At 48.2% G+C, this 23,716-nt stretch overlaps 1 protein-coding gene across 5 annotated transcripts in view; it reads right to left on the bottom strand.

Moving 5' to 3' along the window:
* TMEM44 (transmembrane protein 44) overlaps positions 1 to 23,716 on the bottom strand; it is a 35,917-nt gene that overhangs the window by 8,574 nt on the left and 3,627 nt on the right. For 3 of the 5 annotated variants that reach the window (XM_033131774.1, XM_033131770.1, XM_033131779.1), the window contains 7 exons: positions 22,224 to 22,314; positions 20,978 to 21,144; positions 20,680 to 20,766; positions 16,667 to 16,837; positions 15,167 to 15,304; positions 13,827 to 13,931; positions 8,297 to 8,455 (listed from right to left, as the gene is read on the bottom strand). In XM_033131774.1, coding sequence (XP_032987665.1) covers positions 8,297 to 8,455; positions 13,827 to 13,931; positions 15,167 to 15,304; positions 16,667 to 16,837; positions 20,680 to 20,766; positions 20,978 to 21,144; positions 22,224 to 22,314 — 918 coding nt within the window. The remainder of the gene's footprint in view (positions 1 to 8,296; positions 8,456 to 13,826; positions 13,932 to 15,166; positions 15,305 to 16,666; positions 16,838 to 20,679; positions 20,767 to 20,977; positions 21,145 to 22,223; positions 22,315 to 23,716) is intronic. The other 2 variants (XM_033131795.1, XM_033131787.1) reach the window with 2 other exon arrangements.

The following is a 23,716-nucleotide window of genomic DNA, read 5'->3' as shown; positions in this document are numbered from 1 at the left end:
AAATGCAATGTGATAAACGGGATTGTATCCTGGAACAGAATAAAAACACTAATGGAAAAACTCGTGAAATCCAATGAAGTCTGTAGTTTAGTTATTAGTACTGAAATAATGTTAATTTGTTAGTGTTGACAAATGTAACATGGTTGTGTAAGATGTTAACACTAGGAGAAACTGGGTGGGTAAAGGTATACAGGAATTCTCTGTACTACCTTTGCAATTTTCCTGTAAATCTGAAATTATCCCAAAATAAAAAAGTTTATTTAAAGCTGAGCAAACAAACAAACAAAGAAGCTTAAGAATCCCCGCAACGGGACTGAAATGAAACCTTGAAACTGCCTTTGTAAATCGTCTGCATCACAGGCAGTCGAAAATTTAAGAGTGCCCTCTAGCGGAGGTCGTGGTCAAGATTTCTTTTTTAAGTTACTTTTTAAACCAGTGATAATGTGCCTAAAGAGTACAATTACACCAAATCTCTGTCATTGAGGTCTCTCCCCACCCTCTAAAAAAGTAAAAATAAATAACATCTTAGAGTCTCTTCCCCGTTTCCAGAGCAAAATGTGTTCATTGTTGTACAGAAATTTTTTTTCAAAAAAACAAAATAAAGATGGCCCATAATTCTATCTCCAAGAGTCTCTATGAAGTTATTGAATAGCCCTCTGAAACACACACACATACACACACACACACACACTCACATCAAATTGTACAAATGACTTTTCTTGCTTAAAATGCAATGAATATTTCCATACTTCCTTAAATTGTCCTTAGGACAGCAATTCTATCACCTTTGTGAACCACTGCATGTAGTATTTCAATTGACCTCATTTCTAAAAGCACTCGTTTTCATGCTTCTGAAACCTGTCCACAGGACATGTGGTAACGTTTCCTTTGTTCTTGAAGATTTTGAGGTGTATCTTAGCAATTGAAGAAACAGTCACTTGGACTGTGGGAGCTAGATGGGCCCTCACTGACCATTTGTCCAAATCCCACCTCTTAGATTTGGGGAGAAGTGACTTCCCCAAGATTGAGGAGGTGAGATGGTGCTGGACTCAGGACCGATTATAAAGCTTTTTTTCCCCTTCTGATTATAAAGGATTAAGACTGGACAGATACATACTAGCTACAGTTCTCTCTTAATTTTATTAAGTAGATTTCCTTTTGACCCGATACTTTACAGACTTTTAAACATTCTGCCGGATGCTTCAAAATCTCGTCCTTTTTCTTTCTTTCTTTTTTTTTTTTTAATCCACACAATAGTTAGTTAAGCAGTTCTTTGAGACTTTGGATCAAGCACCATTTCACCTCCCATACTTTTTTCTCTCCTCTCTAACTGCCCAAATTCCCCGCGCTGCTCTTGCTTCCTGGGCTGCTGTGGGAGAAATAGGATGTGAGATGAGAATATGCGTCACAGGCTGAGGTGCTCTATGCAAGGCCCATCGTGAACTAGATCAGCAAGAGAGAAGTTCTGACCCACAATGTGTTGGTTTCCTTTATAAAGATGACACATAGTTTCACTTCAGGGACATCCCAGGTTGGAACAAAAGGGCTAAGATGGAGAAGCCATGTGTGTTAAAACAGTGGGCAGCAAGGGTTGGGAGCAAGCACTGTTCTAGGCCAAACCCCAAGATACCTTGTAGGAAAGGACTTGGCAATCTTGGCTCCTGTTCCTGACTTTTAAAAGTCATTTTCTTCTATTTTATTGAGATATAACTGACATATAACATTGTATGCTCCTGATTTTTTAGAAGAAACTTTGTTGCTCAAAAGAACTGAAGAAGTGATCTAGGGAAGGGCCAGAAGTTGGCAAGTTTGATTCAGAAGCCGGGTTGCCAGATGAAACACAGGATGACCAGTGAAATCTGAATTTTGGATAAATAATGTTTGGGTGTCGGTATGTTCACCTGAAATTCAAATTTCATTGACGTCCTATATTTTTTGCCTGTTAAATCTAGCACCTTACCAGGAACACCAGGAAGACTTCCTGGGGGAAGCAGGATTTCGCCAGGACTTTGAAGGTCAGAAAGAGAAGACCGAAATAAGCAGAGGAACCCAGAGAAGGGAAAGCTGCCTGGATGTGCCGAGAAAAACCTGAAGAGTTGGCCCAGGGCCAGACAACTAAGTGTCCTGGAGGTCAGGTTAAGGGGTTTGGATTTAAACTGTAAGTAGTAAGGAGCCACAGAAGGCTTGAGAGCAGGGAGGCCATGGGGCTGGGATCGAGTATTGGGAAGATCCTGGGTAGGACAGCAATGGAAGGGGAGATGGAGGCAGGGGCCCAGTCAGGAGTGCCTGCCCTGGTTCAAGCGGAAGCAGTAAGGCTTTTCCCTGGATTGGGGGGCAGTGGACTTGGAAATGCTTCTAGACACTGAGGTGGCCAGAGGAGGTATTCTGAGAGTGGCATCTGGGCAGACCCAGCAGCCTGAGCTGCTGTGCTGTCAAGGACATTAACGCGTTTGGCTGGTGGTTGACCCTTTCATCTTCTAAATGGAAACCTTTCTACTTCTAAGAATTGACTCAGTGTGACTGACCTCCGTCTACCTCTTTCAACAACACACTGACACGTAGGGTCACATTGCTAAGTCGGACGCTCAGTCCAAAGCGGGGCTTTCAGAATGAGCATTTAGGGGACCAGTGCTCTCCTGCATCAAAGCTCCTTTACATTCTGATCTTGGTGGAGCTTCTGCATCTTCCCTGAACTCTCTACCTCCACCTTCAGAGCAGGTCCGGAGAAATGAATGGGCATTGTCTGTTTCCACGGCTAAAAGTGCCAGAGTGAGTACTGGAGTCTACTTCCAGCCCATATTCCGCTGCACAGCATGTCACACCTTTGATTGTCTTGCAAAGCCCCAGCAGCACTCCCTTTGATCCTCACAGTCCCTCTGTAATACAGGAAGGGCTGGTCTCATGATTTCCATTTACAGAGGGAGAAACAAAAACTCAAGAAGTCCAGTGCAAGTCCAGTGCAGGGCAGCAGGAACCCTGACAAGTCCGTGTCGGCCCAATCCTGGTCAGTCCTTTCTCCTGCATAGTCGGTGCCCTGTGGGGGCCCCGTGGAGCGTCTGTCCTCACCCGCAGGGAACCAGCTGATTGCCTCACACGTTTTAGGATGCATTATCTTTCATTGTCTCATGGCGGGGAGAACCCACATCCTCAACTTCATTTCTGGTCTTTGGTGCCGATTGGAATATTCTGGCCTCTTTCTTCTTACTTATATGTATTTTCTTCTAAAATGAGCACTGCGTGCGTGTGTGTGTGTGTGTGTGTGTGTGTGTGTGATTTATTTATTCTTTAAAAGAATGATTTGGCTTTAAAAATGGCAAACATCCACGGGACTGTGTCCTAATCTGCTGGTGCTGGAAGCAGGGTTTGGAGTGGGAACAAACAGTCCCAGTTGTCAAGCGCCTGAAGCACAGAATTAACGGGACACGCAGGCCTGGGATCTGATCCTCTATCAGACAGATCAATCTGGTGTTTGGCTCCGTTCTCATTCCCCCTCCTCCTCCCCGCCCCTCCCTCCCCCCCCCCCCCCCCCCCCGCACACACACAACTGCACCAGCTCCAGTCAGTCATTCTCCAACATGCAGACTTTGTTCCAATGACAGAAACGTCCTCCGTGTACTATTCCTACGAAGCTTCTTATGCCAGGTCTATGGCATTGCTAGGAAGCACAGAAGGAAAACAAGGACGAAATGCTCTTTTGTCACAAAACTGTACTTAATCTTTTCTTGCATGCCAGGGGCTAAAAAAAATAAAACTTTTAAAAGACAGAGGAACAGTTTCAATGCTGGGGGAAAGTCAACCCTACACTCATAAACAGGAAAGTGAGAAGGCTACGCCCAAAAGCCCTGCTCTGTCTGGCCTCGGCCCCCACCTCTGGACCATGGCGGCAGTCATCCTTACTCAACATCTGTCCAGTACGCCCTCCGGATGGCGGTGCCAGGACTGGGTCTACCTTGTGTTAAAGGGGTAAGTGAGTGAGTGAATGAATGAGCGGATCCAGTGTCTGTGGAGTGTGTCATCTCTTGTGGAGATGTCTGGAAATCTGCACAGCCCAAGCAAATGGCCTCTCTAAGGTCACGGGTCACATTGAGGCTCCAATGTCATTCATCTGGTGCCCTGACCAGCGCAGCCAGTGGACACTTGAGGAAAGGTGAAAATAATCCAAATTCTCCCTCCATGAGAACTCCCACAGACTAAATCTGTCTCTGTCTCACCCCTTTTCCTGTTCTGCCATCATTGGAATTACTTGCAAATCCCAATGTTTTATCCTGTCTATTACAGAGGGCACTCCCAGAAAACCCAGGCAAAGCACAGGTAAGTGGAAAGAGTCCTGGGGAGTCAGTTTTCTCATCTCTAAAATGGGAGTGATGGTTAATAGATCTGGTCCTGCATACCTCCCTGGGTACCAGTTCCTGCTAAAGCAGTGGTTACAACAGGGATTTCAGAGCCAGACAGAGCTGGTTTCAAATTCCAGGTCTGTCACCTATTATTATTGTTGTTGTTGACCAGTTACTTAAATTCACTGAGTCCCAGTCCCCTCTTCTGGAAAACAAAAATAACAAAGGTACCTTCTCAGGGCTGTTGAGAGGATTATACCAAACAGTGCTTGTAAAGCATAGACTATGCATTGCCTGGCTCCTGACATGTACACAGTGGCTGCTAGCAGTGAGTACTGTTATTCTTATTAATGGATTTAAAAACGCTTAGTGAGTCAAAGTGCTGTGACTATAGTGTATTTTTGGGGCACCACTCTTTTTCTCTTTTTCCCCAGTGCTGCAGGAAGTATTTGAAATAGTCGGCATGTGCCCCAAGGACATGGACATAAAACCACCATCTGAGAGTTGAGTTATAAAATCATAAAGGACCACAGAAGAGAGAAACACGTTATGTTAATGACACACAGTGGCCCCCAGGCTCACAGGCTCCACGGTGGGAGCTGGACAGCCTTCACTTATGGACCCATGGGGCCAAGCAGAAGCAGAAGCCAGGTTGGCTGGCAACAGACACAGACCAGGAGAGGAGGTTGAGGGCACCGAATCCCCCTTAGCAGCCGCAGGGGAGACAGGTGGGGGTGGAGGGCATCCCAAGGGAGCGGAAAGGAGCCCCAGGTGTCTCAGCCCAATGTCACGAGATATTTAAATTGTGAAATCCTGGGAGCAAGAGAAGCTACAGCCCAGAGGAAGTGACGACCTGGGGCCCCAGCATTGATCCATATGCTTTTGTCCCTTAGGAGTGTGGTCGGGACGAGTAAGGCAAAGATCAGACTCTCGGCCATGACCAACTGACCAAGTACCTTCCACCCTGTGAGAGGGGTTTGGGCCAGTCCATGTCCTCACGCACTCTTCTGTCAAATTCCACCCTGAGAAAACGTGTGCTATGAAATGGACAGGTCAAATACTGGGTTACACTCATCTGTTCAAAGACACCTTCTTGCTCACATTCAGCCACAAAGGAAGCAGGATCTTTAAGGAACGTTGCTCCGAAAAACAGGGCAGGCTGTCAAGCCTGCACAATCCCGCCATCCAGAGGCAGCCATTGGTTGGCAGGCTTGTGGATTAATTTTAATTTTCTTCTTTACATTTTCCAAATTTTCTATAATAAATATGTATTACTTTTAAGAACAGATAATGTAGATTACCAGTGGTCCAGTGGATCACAAACCTGAGAAAAGCTTCACTGTGTCCTGCTCATATATTAAACTTTTATATTGGCAGTTTTACAACCCGTTTGACCTGTTAATGTATATGTCTCTGTGTGTGAAATTCTACGGTATTTCTTTACATGACTCTGTAGCTTTGTCATTCATAGTGTATGTATGTTTTAGGGAGTGAAACAGAAGGACTGAGCTGGGGGTTATGGGAGTGTGGGCTGGGGTAGCTGCACTTCTTAAATATATTCCTTACCTGAGCAAAAGCATTCATTTCCATTTGCCTAATTTAAGTGTGACCTTGTCCCCTTGGAATTTATATAGTTAAAAAAAAAAGTCTAAAAAGAGAGAGATAATAGAGTAGGAGAAGAATAAGGAGTGCAAAACAGAAATAACCCACGCTAGCCACAAAGACAAATGCCCGAATTTCTCACGGTCACTGTCCAGTCCTTACCTCTAATTGTGGGTGAGCGACAAATGCGCCCTTGTTCCCACAGAGTGAATGCTGCTTCCCGCTTTCCCCAGCCCATCCCTGACTTGCTGACTTAACTGTCCCTTCTCCTCACTGAACACACTTTGTTGTCAGGCTCATTCTTTCCCTGGTAAGTCTTTAGATCTCTGCCCAGACTGCTGGCTCCAGGCTGACAAGCCACGTGTCTTGGGGGACTGGATCCAAGAAATAAACAACACTGCACGACACTGGGATACACGGACCCCAAGTGGTCCTTGGTCTGGTGCAGAATTCCTCACTCAAAACCCAGCTCTCAATGACCAGCTGTGCTGAAGGATAGAAAAAGATGCAGGCGGCCCTGGCCCTACAGCTAAAAGCTCCGGCACAGCCTGGCAAGGGAGACAGGTCTGCACACCTCACCCGCTATACAGCAAACAATGGAAGTGTGTGAGAGAGGTATATGCTCTGGGCACTCAAGGGAAGGAGCTTTATAACGTGTGTGTGTGCATGTGAGTGAGTGTGTGTGTGTGTGTGTGTGTGTGTGTAGGGGGGAGGATGAGTTAGTTTCACATAACACGTGGCATCTGGGTAGGATTCTGACACATGGAAATTGGGTCAGAGAAAAACCCAGATAGAAAGGCCCAGAGGCTGGGGATGGGGGAAACAGGCCACGGCCACGGCCAAGGCGGACATCTAGGCGACGGCAGGGGACGGGCACAAAGCTGGGGCAGGTGCGAAAGGTCTGGAACCTCACACTAGGGAATCTGGACTTAATCCCACAGATCAATGGCTCTGAGTCTTTAGGATTTCAGGGTCCACTATGAATTCAAGAAATTTGGGGGACTTACTTAGAACAACTAATGGATTATTTTGCCAAATAAAGCCAAAACAAAAAGCTCAATGCCAACTACCACTATCATCACTTCATGAAAGGGCATTTTACCACAGTAGAACACAAACCCAGAATGAAAGACAGTCCTTACACCCCCAAAATACAGTTGACACCTTCCTGCTGACAGCACCTGTCCACTACACTGTCCTTGTTCTCCTTTTCCACAAAGGGAAACTTCCTCATAAACAGGGCTGGAAACCACAGGTGTGGGGCTGAGAGTTACAGGACAGCTCAGACGAGAGGGTTACACCCATATGCAGTCTCCGAAATGTGATGTTTTGCTTACAGATCCAAAAATTCAAAATGAGGCAAAGTTTGTGAAAATGCCAGGCTTGTACGAGGTCGGACAATTAATTTCGTGAACTCATCCTAGAAAAAGTACCACATACCTCATTGCTGAATATCACTACGGTCACCTTCGAAGTACTCCCCTTGGGAAGCTATGGACTGATGCTAGTGCCTAGTCCACCCTTCAAAGCAATTCTGGAACTCTTTTTCTGGAATGGCCATCAGAGCTGTTGTCGTATTACCCTTGATGTCCTGAATGTCATCAAATGTCTTCCTTTCAATATTTCCTTTATCTTCGGGTAAAGAAAGAAGTCATTGGGGGCCAGATCAGGTAAGTAGGGAGGGTGTTCCAATACAGCTATTTGTTTACTGGCTAAAAACTCCCTCACAGACAGTGCCGTGTGATCTGGTGCAGTCATGATGCAAGAGCCATGAATTGCTGGCGAAAAGTTCAGGTCGTTTTCGTCCAACTTTTTCACGCAGCCTTTTCAGCACTTTTAAATAACAAACTTGGTTAACTGTCCAGTTGGTACAAATTCATAATGAATAATCCTTCTGATATCAAAAAAGGTTAGCAACATTGGTGCAACAAGTTCGCGAACTTAATTGTCAGACCTCGTATGTCCCCCGCCCCCGCCCGCCATAACCCTGATGGCACCATAGGACGCTGCTGCTCCTGCCGTGGAGGGGAGGCTTCCATGGTCAGATGAGTTGGGAAACACTGAGACCCTTTCAAAGTTTATTATTCGTGCATTTATTTTCCTAAGACTTGAATGATTCTTGGAGACCACGCTGCACGACGCAATGTTTCCCTGACTCATTTGACTACGGAAACCCCTTCTCAGCACTGACAGTGTGGGAAACTCCTCACACAGAAGCCAGCAGAGGCTTATTCAGTATTTAGCATGCATGAGGTTAGCGTGGGTGGATTTGAGAACCGCAGCATAAGCACTCAGGAGGCACTGGTAAGGGTTGGTGAAGGAGGGCAACCATGCACCCCTCTGCAAGCAACCACGTGTACCTCAAGGTCGGAGTTGATGGAGGGGACCTCGGAGGAGCTGCTGGAAGACACGCGGGCCCGGATGACCTGAACGGGAGGGTAGGAGGGGGGCTCCTGCAGGGATGCAGCTCCCGTGTTTGTTTGTCCGTCGCCAGGCAGCCTGGTGGCGCTGCAGCCTGCCTGCAAGGTGTGTGGGGAAGGGCAGGCAGGAAGCTTACTTCACTTCTTTACTTTTGAATTGTAAAAGCACTCACAGACTCCAGTATTCAAAAGGTAGGAAAGGGTGTAGAGTGTAACGCCTACCTCCACCCTCATCCACCAGCCATCTAGTACTCCCCAGAGGCAGCCAGAGCTCACTTTCCTGTGTATCCTTCCAGACAGTCTAAACACATGTGATCAAATGTATGTATATATATATATATATATATATATATATATATATATATATATATATATATATTTCCACAAATGGTAGCATGTTCTACACTCTCTTATGCATCTTGCTTTTTTAAAAACTTAATACGTCTCAGAGATACTATTATATCAGATCTTTTTTGGTAGCATTGTATAGGTGTTCACAATCTACTGATGGATCTTTAGGGCATTTCCAATCTCTTGCTTTTACAACCAATACTGATTGCAAAAGTAAATTATATTGTACATCTAAAATTTCAGGGTATTTAAAGGATAAATTCCTAGAAGCGGAACTTGGGGGTTAGAGGGTATGTACATTTGTAATTTGGACAGCTATTGCCAAAAATGCACTCCATAGATGCTTTACAGACTCTTACCCACCAGCAGCAGAAAGTGAGCTGGGAAGGTTTAAGGGGGATTATCTATCTGCCTATCTATCTATCTATCTATCTATCTATCTATCTATCAATCATTTATATGTCTATCATAATCTATCTATATTCTATTATCTGTCAATCTACCGTCTATCATTTATCAACTTGCTATCATCTATCTATGTATCAATCATTTATCTTTTTATCTATATTCTATCATCTATCCTTCTATCATTATCTATCAATCATGTCTATCATCTATCCATATTCTATTATCTATCAAACTTCTATCAACCAAACATCTATCAATCATCTATCTTTCTATCTACATTCTATCAATTATCTATCAATCATCTTTTTATTTATATCTATATCTATCTCAGAAGAGAGCTTCCTCCCATAGAGCTCACAGCAGGAGGGGGAGAGCAGGGAGGAGATACTTCCTTAGAGATCCTTGAAAATCTGTGGGCTAGGGTTTCAGAGCCACGCAGGATTCGAGTCATTCCACTGACACACTGCAGTGGGAACAACCCACCTTCTGGACCTGTATCTTCCACCAACTAACCAAGTGACCTTGGCAAGAAATTAATCTTCCTCAGTCCCATTTCTTAATCTATAAAAGGGGGTGGTAATCCCTGCCTTGCTTCCTTTCAAGTGGTATCACAGGGCTCAGATGTAAATGTCCCAGACACATGAGAAGAACAGCTCCTCATATTGCACCCCAAATCACACAGGGCTTCAGCGTGCCTGGAGCATGTCTTCAGTGTAAGTGCATAGTTTCCTGTGAGAGTCGGCTGAACAGGCAGAGAAAGCCGACAAAGGAGACAGAGGCAGTGTCTCTGGGCCACCCCTGGGCAGGGTGGGGGAGCTGGGGGAAGCAGAAGGCTTCAACAATGATAGATTCTACAAATTCCTCAGAGCCTGACCACACCTGAGCGAACAGATAAGCTTGCGCTTTCACACACTGCAAGCTGTTGATCCCCAGCACCCCACGGCCCCTGACCTCTCAGCGCAGCCTGAATCTGGGCTGTACCTCTGGGAGCATCCCTCCTTAGGACTGATGCTGGGGGTGGGGGCGGGAGGGACCCTGAGGTGCCACTTGTTGACCACTTCCAGGTGGCTGTCCAATCAGGACATATATCAACGCACATGACATATCTCAGCACGACCCTGCCCACTGGGAAATTCTCATGAAAGAAGGACAACATTTGCTGACTGAGCTGGCATATGATATGGCAGCACAGAGCGTAGGTTCTCTTTATAAAAGCTCAGGTCCCAGAGTCAAACAGGCTCAGTCTGAAACCTATATCTGCAATTTTCTAACTATGGGATCTTGGGCAAGTGACTTCATCTTCTCTGCGCCTCAGTTTAAAATAATAATAAGATGATTAATTGTTAATACATAATATTAGGTTGGTGCAAAAATAATTGCGGTTTTTGCAACGTTTTTTAACCTTTTAAACCGCAGTTACTTTTGCACCGACCTAATAATAGTATCTACCTCGTACATTGTTGTGAAAATTTGTGTTAACGATAATTTCAAAAAACAGCCATTTATCAAGTGCTTCCTTTGGTGTCAGTGACTATGCCAACAGGCAGTGTATATAGGGGCCAAGGGCACAGACTCAGGGAGAGACAAGTCTGAATCCTGGTTCTACCACTGACAAACTGTGTGACCTTGAGCAAGTTGCTTAACCTCTCTGTACCCCATTTTCCTCATCTGTAAAATGAGGGTAACTACCTCAGGGGTTGGTTGGAAGATTAAAAGAGTTAATCTATGTAAAGCACTTGGGCCACTACTCTGAGCACTATGACCAGTACAATAAAAATCATGGAAGCATTGGCTGTTATTATATACTCAGAGTCTGGCAAGTAGTTAGCCCTCAATAAATAGACCCTCGTGGGTATGGAGGCTCTAGAGCCCAGGGCGGTGGCTTCCTGCCCAGGTTGGAAGGTGGGGCTCCAGGCTTCCACCTGGGAGCTGTCTCCAAGACACCTCTCGCCCTCTGCTGGACACAGAAGGAAGAGGCCGAGGGCAAGCATTTGCTCAAAAAAATCTCAGGGAAGAGAATGAAAGAGGAACACCCTCCTCTCGTGGAGTCTGTTCCCCAGCAGGAATCTACTCAAGATTCAAGTACTGGAACGGTTAAAGTGAATGCCACTTTTGCTCTAGTATTTTTCAGAAGTTCCATGATTGACAAATGTCCTGTGTAAAGCTTTGGCTGCCAGGGTTCCGTGCTTTCCTCAGGGCCTCCCATCACCCACCCACCTTCCCATCAGAAGGATTTAACGGCTGAAGTGGGCACCTCATTGTGAAAGCAGGCTCTGATTCTCCCTGAACTTCACTTACAGCACATACAGGTCACCTGCGCCCACTTTCCAAGGAAGAACAACAAAGAATAAAACTTATGTCTGGGGCGCAAACTTTCTCTGAGCATCGGTATGTCCTGCAGGGGTGGTCCCATTGAACCCTGTGTTCCCAACACAGCTGTACTGAGAGCCTGTGATGTGACACACCAGCGTCTAGGCAAACAAAACGGAAGGAGACAAAGGTTATATCCCAGCAGGAAACAGACAACCAACAAAAGTAAAAGATCCTGCTTCGTGCTTTGCAGAGCATTTTGAAAGGTAATAAAGTAAAGTAACACAACAGAGATGGAGGCTATTTTTGAATGGGTGGTTGGGGAAGACCTTTGGAGAAGGTGACATTTTAATGGAAGTCTGAAGAAAAGCCAACCACGTTGGAAAAAAGAAACAACAAAAAAAATCCGAAGGATGAGCATCTGGGCCGAGGAACGAAGAGAAATCCTATGCCTGGGGGGAGGAGTGAAAAGGGGAAGGGAAAAGGAGGCAGTCAGGGAGGGAGCTCAGTGTTGACAGGGTCTTGCAAGTCTGTGGAAGGGGTTTCGATTTCATTCTGCTGGAATGGAAAGCCAGAGGAGGGTTTTAAACAAAGGAGAAACAAGATGTAATTTACATTTGTAAGAGACCCTTGCAGATGGAGAGGATGGGACAAAAATAGCAGCGGAGAGGAAAACCAATTCTGTCGCTACTGTATGTATTTAAAAAGCAGCATTTACAAGACTCGAAAAGGGATCAGATGGGCACGGGCGCATAGTGAGGGAAAGAGAGGAACTTTGGGTTTGACCAATTGCACAGAAAATGGTGTCCTTTACTGAGACGAGGAAAATGGGGAGAGGTCTGGGCATGGAAACCCAGAATTCCGTTGTGGACACGGTAACAGTGAGATGCCATGTGGTGACGCTGACTAGGCAGCCTGCAGTCAAGACTGGAGTGGAGGGAGAGGAAATGGATGGAGACAAGCACGGGGGAAATCAGCAAGAGCTGGTGTGTACGGCTGTGGCACTAGGGGACTGGAAGAGGATACCAAGAGAAGGGGGCCCTGTTGGGACTGCACTTGGGGCCCTGGCATGCTTAATGTCAAGCTCACCAGGAGAAGCTAGCAGAAGTGACGGGGAAAGACCTGTGAGGGTGGCAGCAAAGCCAGGAAAATGAGGGCCCCAGAAGTCACAAGGAGTTAGTGAGACAGGTTAGTTAGCATGTCGCTAGGTAGACAGGGAGGTCCCTGGTGGAATAAGCAAAAAGCAGCCATATCCTGAAACTCCAGGTTCTGGAATGTCTCCTTCACTCCAGGACAAAGATATGAGAACGTGAGGTTAATAAATTATCTCAAATCCCTTTTGGCCAGACAAAGGAGCATAGGAATGGGCGATTTTGTTAATCCCTTCAGGATGGGCAAACAAGACAAACCTGAGGCATGAATTCCATTAGAAGGCTCCAGCCCCCTTCCCCAAGCAGGCAAGGGAAGGTATAAAAAGTAAGAACTTTTGCCTCAGTCACTGGGCACCCCCATTCGGGAGCCCCTCCTGCTGGGGAGCTCTGACCCTTTGCTTTCAATAAACTATCCTCTTTCTAAAACTCTTTGCCTCTCCTGGGTCCGTGTTTCCATTCTTCGGTCTCACGAGACACAATCCGGCACTCACTCACTCAAAAATCCCCTACATCAAGCATTTGGGGACTCACAGAGAAATATTCCTACATCACTAGTGGCCAAGTGAGCTGAATCTCAACTAGGACAGAAATGACCCCAGGATTTAGCAACCTGGACGTCACCGGCAACTGGACAAGAACAGTCTCAGTGGGCCAGTGGGACAACAGAGAGGACTTGTCACCTCTCTCCTTCTCTCCTCTAATCCTTTTCCTCCTGAGGGACCCCACGTGCAGGCCAGAGCCCTGGGAGACATCTGGAGCCCTCGGTCTCCCTCACCCCCACATCCTCACTCCCCTCAACGCTCTACTTGCCAACTCTCTGCACGCCATCTTTGCTTCTCCATTTGCTCCAGCCTTGGTTCAGTCCATACCACCGCTTTCCTGAACTTACAAGAAACCCTCACTGGCTGCCTTGATTCTAATCTCATCTCCCCCTAGTCTGTCCTCCAACATTGCCTGAGTGATGGCTCTAAAATGCATGTCTGACCCTGAGTCTCTAGTCCTGAGGCTTCCTAGACTTCCATCACCTCAGTACGATAGCTTCCATGGTGTGACAATCTCACCCTTGCCTCTTCTCTAGCCTTTCATCTCCCAAACTCACCTGCATCTGCCCTGGAGAGCTCCTTCCTCTTTTTCATGCTTCTCTGCCTCCTCCTGTCCATTCTACAGCTAAAGGGCCCACCTCCTCCAGGAAGCCTTCCATGACTACTTGTCACCCTCTGGACCCCTGGCTGTGGCCCATGGCCACTCACCTGCTGCACTGGCTCAATGGTCAGCTCCATGTAGCGACTGATGGCTGCCATTGTCCTTGGTGACTTGCAGTGTGGTAGTGTGGTGAGAGGCACCCAATCCAAATTCTTTCAAGCAGAGACAAGGAGACAGAAAGGGGAAGGGAATTCTTAAAGTCAGGAGACATTTTCTAAAAACAAGGTCCCATTTTCTTCAAAAGAACCCCTAAAGTGTTTTTTCTATTATTTTATGGCATCTCACTTTCTGCTTCCTATAAGATGTATCTTATCTCTCTCTTTGAGATCACAGTGGGTCAACGGTTCCCAAACTTTTCTGCACAGTGGAATCACCTTGGCAATTTAAAAAACAAAATAACTGATGTTTCATTCTCACCCTCCCTCCCCCTGCCAGATATTCTGACTTAATTGGTATGGATGTGACCTGCAGAGTTTAAAAGCCACATAGATAATTGTAAAGTATGGTCAAGTTTGGGAACTAGTGCAGCAGGTGCTAAATGAATACTTTTGTAAAGCAGTGGTTCTCAAACTGTCGTGTGCAACAGGAGTGCCCAGTGGACTTATTAAAACACTCTGAGTTTAGGATTTGGTAGCGCTGGGTACAACCTAACAAGTTCCCAGGCGGTGCTGGTCCACGGACCACACTTTGAGAACCATGTCTCTAAAGGACTGATGAAGTGATGGAAAAGTCGCAACTTCTTCCCTTCAGAACACTAAGACACACAGGGCTCTCTTTAAGTATTTCAGCTCCCTTTTGGGTTATAGTTCATAATAAATTTTAGAATGGATGAAGATAAACTCCCATTGGAACCTTCATGGGAACTTGGATCTTTGGTCCAAGCACCTAGATAAATCCCTTTTACCTTGGCCATACACACCACTATCTTCTATTTCATTAATTCACTCAGATTACATATTAATTTATGTAGTATGTAAAATTAAATATTACATATATGTATAAAATGTGTACATATATGTATACATATATACATATATACATACACTCTTGCGTGTGTGTATAATGTGTGTATATATGTATGTAAATCACTAAATAGCGTAAGCGGACATTTGACTATTTGATCTACATTGCTTAAAACATATTCAAGTTCATTAAGTAATCAAAAAAGTTTTACTATATATGTTGTAACTGGGAAAATGGAAGATCCTATTTGTTCAGGACATCCCTACTGTTGGGCATGAATAGTGAGTGGTTTTTTAAAGCGACCAGCTGGCCACGTTCAGAGGGACCCTAGGACCCCAGGCCTGGCCCTGGTGAGAGCCCACCTCTGCTCCTTCTGAGCGCAAACACGGGTGGGACTAGCAGTTCCCTAGCCAGTGAGACCTGCCTCATTCCTCGCCTCCCGGGTGTCTTCTTTCTCTGCGCAGGTCAGAAGGGCTTGGGTGTCGGTGCTCTCTCTGGCTTCCGAAGGAAATCCCAAGGCCCGCCTCATCTTGCTTTTCATCACCCAGGAAAGGAAGATGATCTGGGATGTGGAACTAAGGTCCAAAGAAGTGGAATGTTCCAGCTGCCCAGTGCTGCCTTCGGCTCTGACCCGAGGCCCCAGCCTCTGCGCCCCCTCCCCAGGTAGGGGAGCTCATTTGAGGACAGAGCCAGGTCTGACTCTACGCTTTCCCCACGGGGGTCCAGCACCCAGCAAGAGCCTGCTCCTAACGAACACTTAGGAAATACGTGTTGAACAAAAGCATGTTGGAAAACATCTTCCTTGAAGGGCTTGGCTTACAGGTACAGTATCTGCAGTGGGTTGACAGTGTTCCCCCACCTCACACCCCCGCCCCACATTTATATCCAGTTGGAACCTCAAAATGCACAACTCAAAAATTAGTTAAGATGAGGTCATAGTGGATTGGGATGGACCCTAACTCCCACAACAGGAGGCCTTATAAGAGGAGAGGATACACAAAGGTATGCAAAGGGAAGAAGGCCATGTGAAGATTGGAGGCAGAAATTAAAATTATGCTCATAAGCCGAGGAACACCAGGAGCCAGCAGAAGCTGGAGAGACAAGGAAAGGTTCTCCTGGAGAGCCTTCGGAGCCAGTGTGGCCCGGCCTGGACTTCGCACTGCTGGCCTCCAGAGTTGAGAGAATACATTTCTGTTGTTTAAGCCATCAGGTTTGTGGCCGTTTGTTATGGCAGCCCTAGCAAACTAACACAGTACATGAGAAAATCAGTTTCTGAACTATTTATGCTAAATCCACAGGTTTTTCACACACACACACACCATCTCCACCCATCACTGTCTAAGCTTAGCTTGTCCTTGAGATCCTTATGCCAAGGTCACCAGGGTCTCAGCACATCAGGCCACACCCCCTGGGGAACCGGGAAGGTGCTCATGGTCACTGATGAAGGGCAGCCCTTGTCCACTTTTCCTCTGCTTTCCCAACCCAGGCTCCAGGACCAAAGAGAGGAGAGGGAATGGTTACCCCTGCACAGCAAGTCAGCTTGCAAAGCCCTTTCTCAGCCTGTGAGAAAGGCAAGGCAAAGATGAGGAAAACAGGTTCATAAAGGGCAGGGACCAACCCCACCTGGGAGCAGAACTGAGATTGGAAGCTAGCTCTTCTGATCCCAGGGCCAGGAACTTTCACAACCCCTTTTGCTGTCTCACAGAGCTCCAGCCAACAGATAATTAATCTCATTGAAAAAAAAAAAAAAAAAAGGAAACAAAACAAAATGCACATTGCCATTGTGTCTGCCTGCCCCAGGTTTCAAACCACCTTCCTGGCCACTGGGAGAGACTTCCATCCAGCAAGAGGAAAGGAGGGCACGGCAGGGGCAGGGAGGAGATGAGAAACAGGCAGTCAAGCCCTGCTGGGCCTGGGTGGATACAGCGAGGTCCAGCGCAGCACGGCCGAGGGAGATCAGGAACCAGGGAGTGGCCCGCAGCAGGTAGTCAGGCCGCCGGTCATGGGCCACGATGGCTGAGGCGTACAGGAGGCCAGCCAGGGCGAACAGGAGCCGGGTCCACAGGTGGATGAAGGGAAACGGCTTACCACGGCACTGGGCAGAGAGGAGAAAGCTGGGGCGGGGATGAACACTGCTACCCACAGCTCCCAGATCCCTCAGAGCTAAGACCCAGGGCCTGGTTGCAGAGCAGGTGGGAAGGCAAACTCTCTGCCCAAGACAAGTCCCCAAGGGTGCTACTTCTGTTGGGCTTCCGGCTTTTGCTCAAGTGGCTGCCCTTGCCTGGCGAACTCCTACTCATCCCTCAAATCCTGGCTTAAGCTCAACTCTGGGAAACCATCCGTTCCCACTTCCACCCTAAGCGGAGTGAAGTAAGTCCCTCTCCTACGTCCCATCACATCTGACACGTCCCTGTACTGGAGCGCCTTTCACCCTGATCATGACTTAGCTCCTTACACATACGTCTGCCCGATGGACAGAGGGCTCCTCAGAGCAGGGCCGAGGTCCCCATCTTGGTACCCCTGGCACCCAGTACTGGGCAGGGGCTTTGACTGTCAGCTGGGAGGGCAGGAGGGAGACTGAATTATGGCGAGCTAAGGCCAGACAAGGAAGTCAGGGAAATTAGAGGTAACATTCTGGAAATTTTGAAACCAGCGGGATATTTTTGGAGAATGAGTAATAGAAATATTGATTTTTTTAAAAGGAAACATGCTATGTTTATATGTAAGTACCCTTTATAGGTATAAAGTCATTTTATATATATATACCTCATGTATACACAAATACTATATATTTCTAATCATACATAATTACATAGTATAAATTAATACATATGTTATAACTTAATTTGCTCATTAGATGACATATTTAGAGATATACAGGCCTTGGCTAGGCAACAGAAAAAATTCGGGGTAAAAGCTTATTGGGGCTGATTTTCCTCATTTTTATTTTAACTCTTGGAAGGATTCCTCAGGAGTGTTACAGGTCCCTCTGCATTTCTTCTAGTCTGGTTCCTGGGTCTCCCTGTTTCCGACCCACCATCCCCTCAGTACAGACAGCACCCAGTGATGGGGTCCCAGAGGCTGAGGGTGGGGACAGCACCCCTTCCCACCTCACACAGCCCAGGGAGCGGCTCCCCCAGTCAGCACAGCTCTGGTGAGGAGCCCCTGGGAGGGTCCTCCAACCTGCCCGCCCACATTTCACAGAGGACACTGGTGGCCAGAGATGGGAGGTGACTTGCAGAGGTAGGCTAGGACCTAGGCCCTCCTGCCTCTTGTCTCTGTTGCTGATCAGCCCGAGCTGGGCAAGCGCCCTGCTCACTCACGTGCCAACCCATTCACGGTGCCCACTGACTGCAAAACTCAGTCTCTTTGCGGGCTCAGTTCCAGGGCCTGTAGGGCTCTATTTGCCTACAGTGCTGGACGCACAGGAGGTGCTCAGTAACTGCTTGAAGAATGGAACTGGCTTGGTGACTCGCGATGTGGCAGGAATTTCCCAGCACATGTGGGCCTCGTCTAGCAGGTGAGGACAGAAGCTGGGAGGACACTCAGCCTGGTGGCTGCCTGGCAAATCCCCGCTGGGGGCTGGAGGCTGGGATGCCTCAGACGGCTCCTGCAGCAGTGACAACTCCCACTATTGTCAGCACAACACCTTACGTTCAGTCTGGATTTCATTGTCCATGCAAGGACATGCTCCTAGAAGAATGGAAACTTCTCCCTCCAAAGCCACTCCGCCATTCCACTCACTCCTCAGCACCCCCACCAGGGGTAAATTGGAAGCAGCTTCCCAGAACACCCCAAACCCTGCTGGGTTTCTCCCTAATAAGGGGACCTGAGCTCTGGGCTCTCCTTCATGGGACCAGAGACACTCAGGCCCGGCAGCCTCCCAGCTGAATCCCAATGCAGTCACTTATCTTCCTGCCACGTGGCCATCAGGCTTGAATGCCTTTGGTGTTGGGAAGCCCACTACCTCCTAAGGCAGGAATAACAATACTGATTGCTCTCAACAGGCCACGCACCGTGCAAAGTGCCTCACCCACGAATGGAAGTGCCCGCGCCCCATCACCTCTTCCCAGTCTTGGTCTTGGTTCTATTCTCTGAGACTGCAGAGAACAAGGCTGCTCTTTCTGCCCCAAGACAGCCCTTCTGATTCCTGCATCCATGAGCTTTCCTTTTGTCCAGGCCAGCTTAAGTCACTCATTAACAGGTGTTTGCTGGCACCTACCATGGGCAGGCCCCAAGCACGTGGAATACAGTGGGGAATAAAACAGACAAGGCCACTGCTCTCTCAGTGGTGACGTTCCTCTATCTTGTTGCCAAGATAACAACTTGGTAAATAACTGCAGGAGCTAATTTCGGGTTGTGACAAATGCTATAAAGGAAATGAAGCAGAGTGAGTGACAGTGATGAGGCTGGCCTGGGCTATTTTAGGTGGGGGGGTGCTATGGGTTGAACTGTGACCCCCCAAAACATGTTAAAGTCCCAACCCCAGAGCCTGTGAATGTGACCTTATTTGGAACTAGGGTCTTTGCAGATGATAGTTAAGAGGAGGCCATTGGGGGGGCCCTAATCCATATGACTGTGTCCTTATAAACAGGGGCAACATGGACACAGGGACGCTCACGTGAGAATGCCACGTGAACACTGGAGCTATGCTGCCACCTGCCAAGGAACTACCAGAGGCCTGGAAGGCCTAGAACAGATCCTCCCCGAGCACCTTCAGAGGGAATGTGGCCCTGCTGACGCCTCGATATTAGACTGCTGGCCTCCAGGACTTAGAGACAGTATGTTTCTGTTGTTCAAAGTTTGAGGTCCTTTGTGATGGCAGCACTAGGAACTAATATGGGTGGTCAGGGCACTGCAGCAGTCCCTTCAAAGGCCTTCATGTGACCAGCTTCCCAGCCCCCATGCCACCTGGAGACCTGTCCCAGGGGTCACTGATGGAGAGCAGTGCTCCCTCCTCTCCCCTCCTTGATCTGGAGGTTGCATCTCTGTTGATGAGACCCCATGGCCCATGAGGTTTCTGGCCATAACAGCACAGGCTGCAGCTTCCTACATGTGATCAACTGAGCACCTGCCATTCCCGAAACCTGTTTTCCTGGAACTACTATTAAATGATGCTCTTGGGCAAGTGCTTTATTTTTAGACCCAATGATAGGCCCATTACACTTCTGGAGTTATTTGCAGCCATCATTCCTTCAGCAAGGCCCTCCTGTAAGAGCAGTTTTCACACATCCACGGTATCTTACTCTTCTGCAGGCATTTTCCTGCCTCGGTGGCTTTTCCTGTGCGCTCTCCTCTTTCCCACATCTCTTCCTCCTCAAATCCCACCTTCCCTTCAGAGCCAACCTGAGGCCTCCCCAGCACACACCTGGCCAGGCAGCATGAACAGTTTTCACCTTCACACATATGAATAGTGTAGGAGCCTTTTCTCCCTCTTCAAAACCCCCAAATATTTGATTCTCCCAGTGTCTTCCACGAGACTGGGAGCTTCCCAAGGGTAAGCACGGAATCTCAAGTCATGTCTATATCCCCGCACCTCCGCCCGCACCAGGGAATGGCCAACGCAGGGCTTTCCTCGCCTCAGATGCTCAGAAGGTATCTCCCAATAAGATGCTCTTGAACACACAGAACGCTAGCAGCTACATGATTCTGTCCTCTAAAACCTTCTTATTCCCTATGGGCTACTTATTGGTCCAACCCCAGTGGCTTTTTCCTGAGAGCCTGCTTTTCATTTGCTACACAAAATGGAGAGAATGCAGTGGACTCTACAGTAAGAGGCCTTAGCACTTGCCCTGGGCCAGGTGCCCACGCCCCCGACCTCCACCCTGCCCTCGCCATGGGGTGACACCACCCCTCCGCTCTGAGCTTCAGCAATGCCCCCAGATGGCCTAAGACCTGCCACAGTGCCCCACAGTCCAGCCCCAAACCCAGCCTCACGATTCTGGAGAGTGGGGGGATCCGGGAAGCCCAGGAGCCAAAGGCCGCGATGCCACCCAGCAGGTAGCCGAGGATTTCAGTATTGTCCTGTGGGAACAGGTGACACACTCAGCACCCCCAAGGAGACTACCATGCATCCCAGACCAGTCCTTTTCTGCTTTTAGTACGTTCCTCCCAACAAAGACAAGGCCTAACCCTGCCCCGCCCGCACACACCTGAGGTGTCTGTTGGGACTGAGGAGGGAAGGGACCTGCACTCCCCCACGTTGTACCCCCAACCCCAGCTGGCTCAGCCTCACCTGCAGCACACTTCCCAGCAGCCTCCGCTGTGGCCCTTGGATGGGGCCTGAAGCCTTCAGGACAGCAGCCCAGAGAGCCCAGCCAGGGCCCAGGCTCAGGGGCAGGGCCAGCGCAAATATGCTGGCCCTGAGCCGCCGCCTCCTCTTCCTGTCCTGAGAGCGCTGACCTGCAACACACACCAAAGTCCTACACAGCTCCTGGGATCTGGAGGAAATGGATAGGCAGCTGCTGGGAAGAACGGGTGTCGACCCAGCCCCCGTGCCAGACCAGGTCCCCACGTTGTCCTACAGATCAGGTCCTCCCCACCGGCCAAGGCCCTGTGGTGCCACCCGCACTTCTGCCATGACGGGCGCTCTTCTCCTGTCTCAGCCCTGTCACAGCATTTGATGTCTCAAGGCAGGGCGCCATTATCCCTGATCATAAGTACCCGCGCGCACAGCATCACCTCTCCTAGTCTGGAAGCCCCTGAGGGCAGCCACTGTGCCCTGGAAGTTTCTACAATCTCCTCAGAGCCTGGCCCAGGGCAGAACCGGCACAAACTTGGTGACTGTATCCGTGAGTGAACACGTTTGCGCCAGCGTGCCAAAACCGGGAGCGGGACACGGAGCACCACCTTTGAAAGTCTCCTCGAAACAGAAGACATACTCCTCCGAACAATCCTAATAAGAACAATTCTCCTTGGGGTAGCATTGAGCAGCTGAGGGCATCTTTTACTAATTACCCCACCTATGCAAGCGTTTCCTGTTTGGACGAGGTCCAAGCCTATTCCTGCCCCTTTGCAAGAAAGCGCCCGTCCCACACACCCGACTTCTCATCCCATCTCGGCCACTTCCTGCTCTGCCCATGCACACTCCTGGGATCCGTCTCAAGAAGCTGTGAGGCTTTGTTCGGCCACCCCAGACGTGCCCACTGACAGCGTGCCGCCAAGCCGGGAACCGTCCCTCTTCTTGGCCTTTGCCCACGCTGGTCTTTTCAGCTGGAATCCCCAAGGCTGCAGTCCCAATTCCAATGCCACAGCCTTCCCTGACACCCGCAGCCCCTTCTGTCGTCTGGTGCCTTCCTCACTAGCAGCTCTAAGGACTGTGAAGGGCCCTGTCTCCCCCCTCTGGCTGAGGTCAGGGAGCGCGTTCATTCTCTGTGCCAGGCAAGGGCCCAGCCTGGGGCGGGAGGGACCATGAGTGGGCACTCAGCATGCTAATGAATGAGCAGGTGAATGAAGACAGGGACAGATGGACACACACTCACCCGAATTAGACCCTTTGGAGCCACAGACTGGGAAGAGAATGAACACAAAGTTCACCAAGTCAACAGCTGCTAGGTAGGCACCAGTGAAAACCTGGGAGCAAACGGAAACAGAGCTGGTGTTCAAACCTTTTACAGCAACTACCGCACCTGTCATCGCGGATCTTCTCTACCCCATGTGTTCCACTGATAATAGTGCTTTCAAGGATGACACCCAACCCCAAGAAAGGTTGAGATCACGTCCATTTGACTGATGAGGAGACGGGGGTGCTTAAATGACTAATCTCGAGGAATGAAGCTGCCCATTGGTAGAGACAGCACAGGCACCCAGCCCTCCACTTCCTATTTCACACTCTCTCCACTGCACGGTGTAATCTCTGCTGTGTAACTTTGGCCCAGTCACTGACCGTCTCTGGGCCTCAGATTCCTCATCTGTAAAACAGATAATAATAGTGTCTCCCTCACCGTTAAGCAGATTACATGAGCCAATACATGGAGAATGCTTAGACTAGCATTAGACTAGACATGGAGAATGCTTAGACCCGGAGGAAAGTAAAACGCACCCACTTATAAATGCATGAGCTACTAGGGTAGTGTGATTACTGTTAAGAGCATGTGCTCTGGGATTTGAATCCTCGCACTACTCGTTAGTAGAGGCTAACCTTAGACATGTTATTTAACCTCTCTATGCCTCAGTTTCCACATGTGTAAAACAGGGATAATGAGAGCACCCATGTCACAAGATGACTTGGGGATTAGATGAGTTAATACATGAAAAGCCCTCAGTGTCAAGCAGGTAGTTAAGTATTTAACAAATGTCAACTATTACTATTGGACTCATTATATTCCATCAGCTAATGAGAATGGGCACCCAAAATGAGAGGTGATCTCTTTCTGAGGCAAGACTACTCCAAGCAGGGTCTACAACTCTCCCAATCTGTGTCCCGACCACTAGGCTGCCCTCCTATTCCTTCATGTCTACCTGGGTAGGCACAAGGCCAGGACCAGCCCCTATGAAGTGGCCCTGCAATGGAGCCTACAGAGTTTCCTTGGGATACACGTTTAGGGATAGGCCCCTCCTACACAGATTTGTTTGAGGGCCTAGACTTTGGGAAAACTTAAAACTGCTTCTCACTCACCCGAAAGCCCTCATTACCACTGGGAAAGGATTCAGACACCCCTGCATGAGCTGGGGCTGGGCCCCAGGCTCTAAAAACAATTGACACCAACAACCACTATTTACTGAGCATCTAATATGTGCCAGCTGCTGTTTTAAGTGATGGGGATATGGTAGTAAATATATATATATATATATATATGTGTATATATATATATATATATATATATATGTATGTATGTATATATATATTCTTATCCGTGTGAAGCTGGCATTCTAGTAGGGGTTAACTACAATAAGCAAAAAACACACTCAGTACACAAAGTGGAAGGTGCATTAGAGGGTAAGCTGTGGAAAAAACAGAGCAGGACGAGGTGGT

This window comes from Rhinolophus ferrumequinum, chromosome 2 (assembly GCF_004115265.2).
Source record: "Rhinolophus ferrumequinum isolate MPI-CBG mRhiFer1 chromosome 2, mRhiFer1_v1.p, whole genome shotgun sequence".
Taxonomy (NCBI): domain Eukaryota; kingdom Metazoa; phylum Chordata; class Mammalia; order Chiroptera; family Rhinolophidae; genus Rhinolophus; species Rhinolophus ferrumequinum.
The sequence above is the reverse complement of the archived record's forward strand: the minus strand, read 5'-3'. Positions and strand labels throughout refer to the sequence as shown.